Genomic DNA, 13,283 nt, shown 5'->3' on the forward strand with positions numbered 1-13,283 from the left:
AGAAAGCCTGCAGGCAGTACCAGCTGCCTACTCAAGAATGGGCACGATACCTGACCCCAGGGCTGAGAAGCAAAGCTCTGGAGGCGTTTGCTGCCCTCCCTCAAGAACAAGATGGTGACTATGAGGCCATCAAGCAGGCCCTCATAGCCAAGTACTAGCTTACACAAGAGGTTTATCGTAGAAAGTTCCGGAACCTCCAACATGGCCCACACAACAGCTACGGCAATGTGGTGCCGAATCCTGGGAAGAGGAGCCGAACCTTTCTGAAGTGTCCATAGTGGAGTATGTCATGCGCTTTCGTGACAAGATGCAGACCTTGACACAGTTGGTGCATGACAACATGACGCAGGCTCAGGCTGACCAGAAGCACTGGTATGACCAGAACGCCCAGGAGCGGACCTACCACGTGGGTCAAAAGGTGTGGGTGCTGGTCCCCGTGCCAACGGATAAGCTTCAGGCAGCCTAGAAGGGCCCGTACGTCATCCACCAACAGCTCAACCAGGTCACCTACGTGGCCACGCTTGACTGCGCTCGGGGTAGGCGAGAGGCCATTCACATCAACATGATGAAGGCTCATCACGAACGTGAACCTTTCGTCCTACCGGTCTGCAGCTTGCCCGAAGACGGGGAGGAAGACACCCTCCTGGACATGCTGGCTCAAGCAAAGGCCGGTGGGTCCATTGAGGACATGGAGGTAAGCGCCTCACTAACCGAACCCCAGCGGTCGCAGTTGCGGACCAAGCTGGAACCCTTCCGGGCTGTTTTCTCCAACCGATCTGGAAGGACTGAGTTTAGCAGTCCACGAGGTGGACACCGGGAATCATGCCCCACTACGGTGAACACCCTATCGAATCTCTGACCAGGTGCAGCAGGTTATGCGCCAGGAGATCGATGAGATGTTACAGCTGGGGGTGATTCGATGGTCAAAGAGTGCGTGGTCCTCATTTGTAGTTCTCGTGCCAAAGAAGGACCGGATCACCCGGTTCTGCGTGGACTACAGGGGGCTCAACGCCATCACAACCTCTGATGTGCACCCAATGCCGCGCATCGAGGAGCTGCTGGAGAGGTTAGCTGGCGCAGATTACCTAACAATAATGGATCTGAGTCGAGGATACTGGCAGATTCCCCTGAGCCCCGAGGCGCAGAAGTCCGCCATTATCACGCCCTTTGGACTGTATGAGTCCACGGTCATGCCCTTCGGCATGAAGAATGCCCAGCCACTTTCCAGCGGATGGTCAACCTCGTGCTTCAGGGACTGGAGGAGTACGCAGTGGCGTACTTGGATGACATTGCCATCTTCAGTTCCTCCTGGGAGGAACACCTGCAGCATCTCGAGGAGGTCCTCAGTCGAATTCACTGAGCTGGCCTGACTATTAAGCCGGGAAAGTGCCAGATGGGCATGAGTGACGTCCACTACCTGGGGCACCGGGAAGGCGGAGGTACCCTAAAGCCAGAGCCTGAGAAAGTGGGAGCGATCATGAACTGGCCCACTCCCAGGACCAAGAAACAGGTGATGTCCTTCCTGGGCACTGCAGGGTACTATAGGCGCTTCGTACAGCACTATAGTAGCTTGGCAAAACCCTTGACAGACCTCACCAGGAAGAAGCTGCCCCACATAGTCAACTGAACCGATGGCTGTGAGGGGGCCTTCCAGGCGTTGAAAACAGCACTGTGCAATGCTCTTGTGTTGAAAGCAGTCGACAGCAGTCGACTGTTCTTGGTACAGACTGACGCCCGCGAGTTTGGCCTCGTTGCTGTGCTCAGCCAGGTTGACTCGGAGGACCAAGAGCACCCTGTGTTGTACCTGAGCCGGAAACTTTTGCCGAGGGAGGTGGCCTACTCCACCATCGAGAAGGAGTCATTGTCTGGGCCCTGCAGCGCTTGCAGCCCTACCTGTACGGTTGCACCTTCACCGTGGTGACCGACCACAACCCTCTGCGCTGGCTAAACGCCATGTGTTGAACCAATGGCAGGTTGCTACGCTGGAGCCTTGCCTTTCAACAGTTTGACTTCACCATTGAACACAGAACGGGCAGGGAGCATGGCAATGTAGATAGACTGTCCTGCCAGGGTGAACCTACTGAGGTGCGCATGGAGGCATAACATAAGGTTCTGCCTTCCTAGCACAGACCAAAAGCGGGAGGTGTGAGGAAAATGTATAATCTAAGTTTTAGTTTCTCTGCCTTTTTGCACCATAGGGTGGGCGTTGACCCCCCTTCACTCTGTGTTTAGCTGAGGGAGTTTTGCACTTCTAACCATGGTCCTGAAGAACACATGGCAGCTGTAAAACCCCGTCTCTTTCCCCCCCTGAATACAACAAACCAGCCCTATGGCAGACACTGGGTAACCTGAAGCTTGTGTGTGAGCAGGGTGTGACTTCAACCTGCAGGTGACCAATCCTGCAAAGCCACCTGTAGTCCCTCCCTTCTCAGCCAGGAATTTGTTTGTCTCCAGGGTCTGAAAACGTAAAGATCTCTGACCTCAATGAATATCATTAACCAGCCCTTTAGGGATGTCACGAGGCTGAAGTATATAAGTCTTTACACTCAACCCAGCCTGCAGTCAGCAGAGTTTTTGCCTGAGGATCTGTACTATGCACTGGGACATCTGGGCTGTGCCGGCCAGCATGGTTTTGCCTGATATGAACTGAGAACATGTGAGTTTTACCTTTTCTCATTTAATCCCTTTATTTTATACTTTGTACATATTTCGAATGTCTCTTTTGTAACATCTTTATATGCCTTTTCCTAAACACTGCCTAATTTTAAAGGAGTAAAATATTTAAAATACTAGATTTGTTCTTCCTGCTCTAAAACGTACCCTAAGTCTTCTGAAGGGAATTACGCTACTGTTTTGGGTTAGCTTCGGACCCATTTAATCGAAGCTGGTGGTAGCATATCTTTGTGCTGGGCCTTTGGGAGTCGTTGTAGCGACTGCGGCGTTGATAATTATTGTTCCTGCCTGAGTGGGAGTAGTTATATTGCCTCGTTGCAGAATGCCCAATAGCCAGTACATAGCAGGTAGCCTTTCTGGCGACTAATTACCCTGGGTACAGTACCTAATCTGACCTGAGAGTAAGGGGGGGGGGGGGGGGGGCGCGCCAGAGAGCTGCAAGTTTCAAGTGGAACTGTAAGCGGGATATACATAAATCCCTGCAGTTCGTGGTATATTGAAGAGCAGTGGGATACCTAAAATAAGCCCCTGCTGTAAACTAAGAGGTCAATAGCCTTGTGTGTGTTTTTCATCACATTATAGCAGTGGAGGGATAACTAAGATAAGCCAACTGCACATGTGATAGCCGTCTGTTGGCATAAAGTCACCCCGATCCGTGACGTGGGGGTGACGGTCACGGTGTGAATCGTGACAAAGTGGTTTTGTGCAGTGTATATATACAGGACAGGAGGAGTGGTATTGTGCAGTGTATATATACAGGGGGTAGTACTGTGCAGTGTATATATACAGGAGGAGTGGTACTGTGCAGTGTATATATACAGGAGTGATACTGTGCAGTGTGCAGTATATATACAGGAGGAGAGGTAGTGTACAGTGTATATATACAGGAGGAGTGGTACTGTGCAGTGTATATATACAGGGGATTGGTACTGTGCAGTGTATATATACAGCAAGAGTGGTACTGTGCAGTGTATATATACAGGAGAGGTACTGTGCAGTGTATATATACAGGAGGAGAGGTACTGTGCAGTGTATACTGTATATACAGCGAGAGTGGTACTGTGCAATGTATATACAGGACAGGAGGAGTGGTACTGTGCAGTGTATATATACAGGGGAGTGGTATTGTGCAGTGTATATACAGGACATGAGTGGTACTGTGCAGTGTATATATACAGGGGAGTGGTACTGTGCAGTGTATATATACAGGGGGAGTGGTACTGTGCAGTGTATATATACAGGAGGAGTGGTACTGTGCAGTGTATATATACAGGAGGAGTGGTAATGTGCAGTGTATATATACAGGACAGGAGGAGTGGTACTGTGCAGTGTATATATACAGGGGGAGTGGTACTGTGCAGTGTATATATACAGGAGGAGAGGTACTGTGCAGTGTATATATACAGGAGGAGAGGTACTATACAGTGTATATATACAGGGGAGTGATACTGTGCAGTGATTCAAGATTCAAGATTCAAAGAAGCTTTATTGGCAGGACCAAATACACATCAGTTTTGCCAAAGCAAGTGTATAGAGGCAATAGGGATAGGGACTGAGGGGATGTTAGGTAGGAGCTGTGGGGGGAGGTGGATGGGGCAGATCCAGGTTGGGGGCTATAGTCCATGGCATAGGGGAGGTGGATGTATACAGGTGGAGTGGTACTGTGCAGCGTATATATACAGGGGGAGTGGTACTGTGCAGCGTATATATACAGGAGGAAAGGTACTGTGCAGCGTATATATACAGGAGGAAAGGTACTGTGCAGCGTATATATACAGGAGGAAAGGTACTGTGCAGCGTATATATACAGGAGGAAAGGTACTGTGCAGCGTATATATACAGGAGGAAAGGTACTGTGCAGCGTATATATACAGGAGGAAAGGTACTGTGCAGCGTATATATACAGGAGGAAAGGTACTGTGCAGCGTATATATACAGGAGGAAAGGTACTGTGCAGCGTATATATACAGGAGGAAAGGTACTGTGCAGCGTATATATACAGGGGGAGTGGTACTGTGCAGCGTATATATACAGGGGGAGTGGTACTGTGCAGCGTATATATACAGGGGGAGTGGTACTGTGCAGCGTATATATACAGGGGGAGTGGTACTGTGCAGCGTATATATACAGGGGGAGTGGTACTGTGCAGCGTATATATACAGGGGGAGTGGTACTGTGCAGCGTATATATACAGGGGGAGTGGTACTGTGCAGCGTATATATACAGGGGGAGTGGTACTGTGCAGCGTATATATACAGGGGGAGTGGTACTGTGCAGCGTATATATACAGGGGGAGTGGTACTGTGCAGCGTATATATACAGGGGGAGTGGTACTGTGCAGCGTATATATACAGGGGGAGTGGTACTGTGCAGCGTATATATACAGGGGGAGTGGTACTGTGCAGCGTATATATACAGGGGGAGTGGTACTGTGCAGCGTATATATACAGGGGGAGTGGTACTGTGCAGCGTATATATACAGGGGGAGTGGTACTGTGCAGCGTATATATACAGGGGGAGTGGTACTGTGCAGCGTATATATACAGGGGGAGTGGTACTGTGCAGCGTATATATACAGGGGGAGTGGTACTGTGCAGCGTATATATACAGGGGGAGTGGTACTGTGCAGCGTATATATACAGGGGGAGTGGTACTGTGCAGCGTATATATACAGGGGGAGTGGTACTGTGCAGCGTATATATACAGGGGGAGTGGTACTGTGCAGCGTATATATACAGGGGGAGTGGTACTGTGCAGCGTATATATACAGGGGGAGTGGTACTGTGCAGCGTATATATACAGGGGGAGTGGTACTGTGCAGCGTATATATACAGGGGGAGTGGTACTGTGCAGCGTATATATACAGGGGGAGTGGTACTGTGCAGCGTATATATACAGGGGGAGTGGTACTGTGCAGCGTATATATACAGGGGGAGTGGTACTGTGCAGCGTATATATACAGGGGGAGTGGTACTGTGCAGCGTATATATACAGGGGGAGTGGTACTGTGCAGCGTATATATACAGGGGGAGTGGTACTGTGCAGCGTATATATACAGGGGGAGTGGTACTGTGCAGCGTATATATACAGGGGGAGTGGTACTGTGCAGCGTATATATACAGGGGGAGTGGTACTGTGCAGCGTATATATACAGGGGGAGTGGTACTGTGCAGCGTATATATACAGGGGGAGTGGTACTGTGCAGCGTATATATACAGGGGGAGTGGTACTGTGCAGCGTATATATACAGGGGGAGTGGTACTGTGCAGCGTATATATACAGGGGGAGTGGTACTGTGCAGCGTATATATACAGGGGGAGTGGTACTGTGCAGCGTATATATACAGGGGGAGTGGTACTGTGCAGCGTATATATACAGGGGGAGTGGTACTGTGCAGCGTATATATACAGGGGGAGTGGTACTGTGCAGCGTATATATACAGGGGGAGTGGTACTGTGCAGCGTATATATACAGGGGGAGTGGTACTGTGCAGCGTATATATACAGGGGGAGTGGTACTGTGCAGCGTATATATACAGGGGGAGTGGTACTGTGCAGCGTATATATACAGGGGGAGTGGTACTGTGCAGCGTATATATACAGGGGGAGTGGTACTGTGCAGCGTATATATACAGGGGGAGTGGTACTGTGCAGCGTATATATACAGGGGGAGTGGTACTGTGCAGCGTATATATACAGGGGGAGTGGTACTGTGCAGCGTATATATACAGGGGGAGTGGTACTGTGCAGCGTATATATACAGGGGGAGTGGTACTGTGCAGCGTATATATACAGGGGGAGTGGTACTGTGCAGCGTATATATACAGGGGGAGTGGTACTGTGCAGCGTATATATACAGGGGGAGTGGTACTGTGCAGCGTATATATACAGGGGGAGTGGTACTGTGCAGCGTATATATACAGGGGGAGTGGTACTGTGCAGCGTATATATACAGGGGGAGTGGTACTGTGCAGCGTATATATACAGGGGGAGTGGTACTGTGCAGCGTATATATACAGGGGGAGTGGTACTGTGCAGCGTATATATACAGGGGGAGTGGTACTGTGCAGCGTATATATACAGGGGGAGTGGTACTGTGCAGCGTATATATACAGGGGGAGTGGTACTGTGCAGCGTATATATACAGGGGGAGTGGTACTGTGCAGCGTATATATACAGGGGGAGTGGTACTGTGCAGCGTATATATACAGGGGGAGTGGTACTGTGCAGCGTATATATACAGGGGGAGTGGTACTGTGCAGCGTATATATACAGGGGGAGTGGTACTGTGCAGCGTATATATACAGGGGGAGTGGTACTGTGCAGCGTATATATACAGGGGGAGTGGTACTGTGCAGCGTATATATACAGGGGGAGTGGTACTGTGCAGCGTATATATACAGGGGGAGTGGTACTGTGCAGCGTATATATACAGGGGGAGTGGTACTGTGCAGCGTATATATACAGGGGGAGTGGTACTGTGCAGCGTATATATACAGGGGGAGTGGTACTGTGCAGCGTATATATACAGGGGGAGTGGTACTGTGCAGCGTATATATACAGGGGGAGTGGTACTGTGCAGCGTATATATACAGGGGGAGTGGTACTGTGCAGCGTATATATACAGGGGGAGTGGTACTGTGCAGCGTATATATACAGGGGGAGTGGTACTGTGCAGCGTATATATACAGGGGGAGTGGTACTGTGCAGCGTATATATACAGGGGGAGTGGTACTGTGCAGCGTATATATACAGGGGGAGTGGTACTGTGCAGCGTATATATACAGGGGGAGTGGTACTGTGCAGCGTATATATACAGGGGGAGTGGTACTGTGCAGCGTATATATACAGGGGGAGTGGTACTGTGCAGCGTATATATACAGGGGGAGTGGTACTGTGCAGCGTATATATACAGGGGGAGTGGTACTGTGCAGCGTATATATACAGGGGGAGTGGTACTGTGCAGCGTATATATACAGGGGGAGTGGTACTGTGCAGCGTATATATACAGGGGGAGTGGTACTGTGCAGCGTATATATACAGGGGGAGTGGTACTGTGCAGCGTATATATACAGGGGGAGTGGTACTGTGCAGCGTATATATACAGGGGGAGTGGTACTGTGCAGCGTATATATACAGGGGGAGTGGTACTGTGCAGCGTATATATACAGGGGGAGTGGTACTGTGCAGCGTATATATACAGGGGGAGTGGTACTGTGCAGCGTATATATACAGGGGGAGTGGTACTGTGCAGCGTATATATACAGGGGGAGTGGTACTGTGCAGCGTATATATACAGGGGGAGTGGTACTGTGCAGCGTATATATACAGGGGGAGTGGTACTGTGCAGCGTATATATACAGGGGGAGTGGTACTGTGCAGCGTATATATACAGGGGGAGTGGTACTGTGCAGCGTATATATACAGGGGGAGTGGTACTGTGCAGCGTATATATACAGGGGGAGTGGTACTGTGCAGCGTATATATACAGGGGGAGTGGTACTGTGCAGCGTATATATACAGGGGGAGTGGTACTGTGCAGCGTATATATACAGGGGGAGTGGTACTGTGCAGCGTATATATACAGGGGGAGTGGTACTGTGCAGCGTATATATACAGGAGGAGTGGTACTGTGCAGCGTATATATACAGGAGGAGAGGTACTGTGCAGCGTATATATACAGGGGGAGTGGTACTGTGCAGCGTATATATACAGGAGGAGAGGTACTGTGCAGCGTATATATACAGGAGAGGTACTGTGCAGCGTATATATACAGGAGGAGAGGTACTGTGCAGCGTATATATACAGGGGGAGTGGTACTGTGCAGCGTATATATACAGGGGGAGTGGTACTGTGCAGTGTATATATACAGGGGGAGTGGTACTGTGCAGTGTATATATACAGGGGGAGTGGTACTGTGCAGTGTATATATACAGGGTGTAAGATTGCTCTTACTAACGGGTAGGGGATTACTCGCTTGGCACGGGATTGACGTACTCGGGCACGATTTTTTCAAACAAAACAGTCCATACGGTTTATTTTGTACAGCATAAACCGCATCATAAGCCAAGTTGCATATCACTGTCTTACATGTAGTCCATTCGTTAACACACTATCTTCACATTAAGTCTCAGAACCTTAGTCTGTGGTAACTAATCACGCTGGTCCTCCTGACCAGTTGCCGTGGGTTACCACACAGTTCATATCACACAGGTTGCAGCAACTAATCACGCTGGTCCTCCTCTGACCAGTTGCCGTGGGTTACCACACAGTTCATAACACAATATGGACCAACAGTCTATGAAGGTACCTTACGGGAGCTCCTGCTCCACCAGCTGATTCCTTGTCAGTCCTCTCTTCTGGAGAAGCTGCCAAACGGGGATCACCAACTTGCCTTTGCGGCATATCTCAGTCAGTCCAGACCCAGAGAGGACTGTAACTTCCCCAAGTTCCACTGCGCTGCTCAGGGATCCAGTCCTACTCCCAGGACCTCCCACGCTAGCATGTGCTTTCCAGGAAGCAACACAGGCTTCCACAGGTCACTCATACACAGGGCCCCTCTGCAGTGTCCAGCCAGGACACATGGAAGTCTGCCCAGACTTGCAGACTCCCAAACACTCACTACCATGTGCTAACACACCTCCTTTAGGTAGCCTCTAACCACACCCACAGGTGAGGTAACATCACATGCACTGGTCACATGATCATGACATCACTGCAGGTCCTCAAACACCTGCAGGGAAAAAGATACAGTGAGCACCCCCACTCAGAGTGAGGTATGTGGGTAGCCAGATCCTCCCATCTCTCATAGCTACCCGCAACCCGGACCCAGGTGCACTAAATGACATCTTCAGTGCTCACGCGCTCTAAGGATAAGATACTCCGGGTTGCATCGCAGGGAGCATCCATCCCTGTGACACATACCTCCCATTAACCACAATGCCAGACACTGTCTCACCATCACATCCATGCACACAATTGCTATGCACTCTCCCGGCCTCAATACGCCTCCGTGCGCATACTGGGGAGACCATGCAGCGCCCCCTACCTATTACAGGGGTCACTGCATCACATACCCCCCCCCTGTTCAAACTTGTGGGGTTGAACATTTGTCTTAACCCAGGGGCCTCGAGACCGGGTACCCAAGTCACCTTGCCCTACCAGTCGAGAGGGCCCTCTCAGTCGGGTTTGGGCATCATGGTCAATCTGGTGTCGCGATCCCCTTGCACCCATACGACCTGTCTGGACTGACTGTTTGTCAACACGTCCGCTACCGGGTCTCCCACCTAAGTCACTCAGCCCTGAGCTAACTGAGACGACACTACTTTTGTCTCTTTCATCAGGCTTTTTTCTGTAACTTCTCTGCTTGCCATTTCTTCCATTGTCTTTATGTCCTCTGTTAGATTCATCTTGAGGACCTTCAGCCCTTAGCGAACCTCTTCGCCTTTCTATCCTGTGAGATGATAGTGCCGGCCATCTGTTTCCCATTTTCTGCAGTTCTTTATTGATCTGCTCTCTATCATGTCTTAGCTGCTCGATTTCTTTTAGGTACGCCACGCGATACCCAAGGAGCATCCGGATATTCTCAAGACTTTCTACTGACCCAACAACAAGGAATGGAACCATCCCATCTTCACCCACATCCTTGGCCTCGTCATCAGCCAGAATCCTCAGTCTCTTCACACCGGATTTATTCACTATCTCCTGCATCACTCTCCCAAGTCTCCCAATGACTTTCGCCACCAGAACTTTGGGTACTAGGATGACTTCTTCCACAAAGAGTAGCCGATTTTGAGCTTCTCTTGCAAGCTCCAGACGTCGAGTAGCTTCCTCATTTCTCAACAGGATCATCCGTTTCGTGTGGAGACATTGTAGGTGCATATCCCTCAGGATAGCCACCCGCTTCATTGTGACTTCTTTAGTCGACAAAATCACCAACTGTTCTGTCTCTGGTGCCCAGTGCACACTACATGCTTCCACTGCCTTTTTAAAAGCCTCATGCGCACCCTCACTGGCACATGCACTCCGCACGTCCTCGGGTATCTCCACAACACACTTGAAGAACGAGGTCTCATTTTCTTCATGAACAGATGGCTCCTGGTTTACCTTCGGAACTTCCATCAAGACATCGGTCACGACCGGGCAACTGTCTTGTTCTGCCTTTACCGCGAGCTCTTCCTCAGTTTTACCCTTCTCAACAACCTTTGCCAAGATGGGTATCGGCAGCTCCGCCTTGTTATCACTCGGGGATGACTGCTGTACGTCTCGGACCCGTAACTTCTCCTCTGACAGAAGACTTCTTACTGCTTCTCGGAGCACTACCACATTTTCACCTAAGGCCTTATTCTCACTGTGCCACACTGTCACGTGACCTCTGAGCTCAGAGACCAACTTCTCCAGCTCATCCAACCTGTGCTCCGCCATTTGTCTCAGGGCCTTTTCTTGTTCGAGAGACTCTTTGAGCAGCTCTATCTCGCTTCTCCCATCCTCCGGGTTGGTGGAGCATGCATCACTTGAGGAGGTATCTAATTCAGGCACCACTTCTTTGGTGGCCTCCTCCACTTCTGCACCCTCAGACTTTGCACTGTCAGCGTCAACCCTCTCTGGGGTCTCAGCGGTGACATCCTTAAGTCCGTCCCGTTCCCCTGGGACTTTAAAGTACTCCAGACACTTCAAGTCCTCAGCACCAGATTTTCTGGAGCCTTCACCCTCTTCCGTCACATCTTCACAAGGTGCAACTGGTTCAGCCCCTTTGTCTTTTCTACGTCTCCGGCGATGGGAGGAAGACTTGCCAGCGGTACCTGAGTCAGCCTTACTGCACTCTTTTCCACTGGTGTCATCATCTGAATGGAAGTCACCACCACCCAATTGGTCTTCCTGGAACCGACAGTCCCCACTTGAACAGGTCACAATTTCTGGCATGGCTGTCACTGCCATCCTGTCTTCACCCTGTGGAGCCCTGTCGTTCCCCTGTGTCAGTATTTCTGATACCGGTACATCATACTCAGTTGTAGCACTTGTTAGTGGCCATGTCATGTCACAGTCACCCTTGGAGTCTGTGTCACACCCCACAATAAGGCGACCCCCCAAGTCACACTCTAACTGGGTGTCAGCTCCACTCTGTTTAACCACCACATCCTTATCTACCAGTTCATTACCAGTCACACTGTCGCACACTTCAGGTGACGTCAGGTCAGTAAGTTCAGCAGACGCACGGTTTCCTCTGGTCGCCCTTATACCTGACCCATCAGTGTTGGGAGGTGTTTCTGCCAATGTTGTCTCACCAAGTTGGGCCCGTTCACCATTTTCTTTGGGCATGTCCAGCTTAGGTCTGTCCACACTAGGGGGCGCATTCACAATATTACTACCTCCCATACACATAATTTCCACAAACACTTCACCTTTTTCCCACCAGTCCCACAGTGCTTCCAAATCTTGTCCTATTACCATAGGACACGGCAAGTTCGGGACTACAGCCACCTCATGGTATGTGGAAACATCAGCTGCGACAATGTAGAGAGTGGCTACAAAAAAAAAATTTTTTTTCTTTTTTTTTATATGTCACTTCACCAGCTCCTGCTGGTATTGCCACAGCTCCCGCTGCAGACACATATAACCGGCACCTCCGGCTGCCGACGACACACCACAGCCACTGCAGCTCTGGCTGCTGCGGAACCTCTTGCTGCAATTGCAGCTATGCTCCACAAGGCTCTGCACGGCTCCACCGCAAACTTCGTGGACCCGCCGATCCACAGCAAGCCGCTTGTCACCTTCGTGGACCCGCCGATCCACAGCCAGATGCTTGTCACCTTCGTAACCCCGCCGAGTTACAGGCTAGACGCCATCTTCGTGGCCACGCCGAGCCACAGCAATTAACTCTCTACGTGCCACCTGGAACGATGCCCGCATTCTCCACCATATGTAAGATTGCTCTTACTAACGGGTAGGGGATTACTCGCTTGGCACGGGATTGACGTACTCGGGCACGATTTTTTCAAACAAAACAGTCCATACGGTTTATTTTGTACAGCATAAACCGCATCGTAAGCCAAGTTGCATATCACTGTCTTACATGTAGTCCATTCGTTAACACACTATCTTCACATTAAGTCTCAGAACCTTAGTCTGTGGTAACTAAACACGCTGGTCCTCCTGACCAGTTGCCGTGGGTTACCACACAGTTCATATCACACAGGTTGCAGCAACTAATCACGCTGGTCCTCCTCTGACCAGTTGCCGTGGGTTACCACACAGTTCATAGAACACAGGTTGCAGCAACTAAACACGATGGTCCTCCTGACCAGTTGCCGTGGGTTACCACACAGTTCATAACACAATAAGGACCAACAGTCTATGAAGGTACCTTACGGGAGCTCCTGCTCCACCAGCTGATTCCTTGTCAGTCCTCTCTTCTGGAGAAGCTGCCAAACGGGGATCACCAACTTGCCTTTGCGGCATATCTCAGTCAGTCCAGACCCACCGAGGACTGTAACTTCCCCAAGTTCCGCTGCGCTGCTCAGGAATCCAGTCCTACTCCCAGGACCTCCCACGCTAGCATGTGCTTTCCAGGAAGCAACACAGGCTTCCACAGGTCACTCATACACAGGGCCC

General features: G+C 50.4%; 1 protein-coding gene across 3 annotated transcripts in view; it reads right to left on the bottom strand.

Annotated features, from left to right (window-relative positions):
* Positions 1 to 12,178, bottom strand: part of LOC138662888 (uncharacterized) — a 76,918-nt gene extending 64,740 nt beyond the window's left edge. For all 3 annotated transcript variants that reach the window (XM_069748899.1, XM_069748884.1, XM_069748892.1), the window contains exon 1: positions 8,983 to 12,178. In XM_069748899.1, the coding sequence (XP_069605000.1) occupies positions 9,741 to 12,122 (2,382 nt within the window). In that variant the 5' untranslated portion in view covers positions 12,123 to 12,178 and the 3' untranslated portion in view covers positions 8,983 to 9,740. The remainder of the gene's footprint in view (positions 1 to 8,982) is intronic.
* Between the last annotated feature and the right edge of the window lie 1,105 nt (positions 12,179 to 13,283).

This window comes from Ranitomeya imitator, chromosome 1 (genome assembly GCF_032444005.1).
Source record: "Ranitomeya imitator isolate aRanImi1 chromosome 1, aRanImi1.pri, whole genome shotgun sequence".
NCBI lineage: Eukaryota > Metazoa > Chordata > Amphibia > Anura > Dendrobatidae > Ranitomeya > Ranitomeya imitator.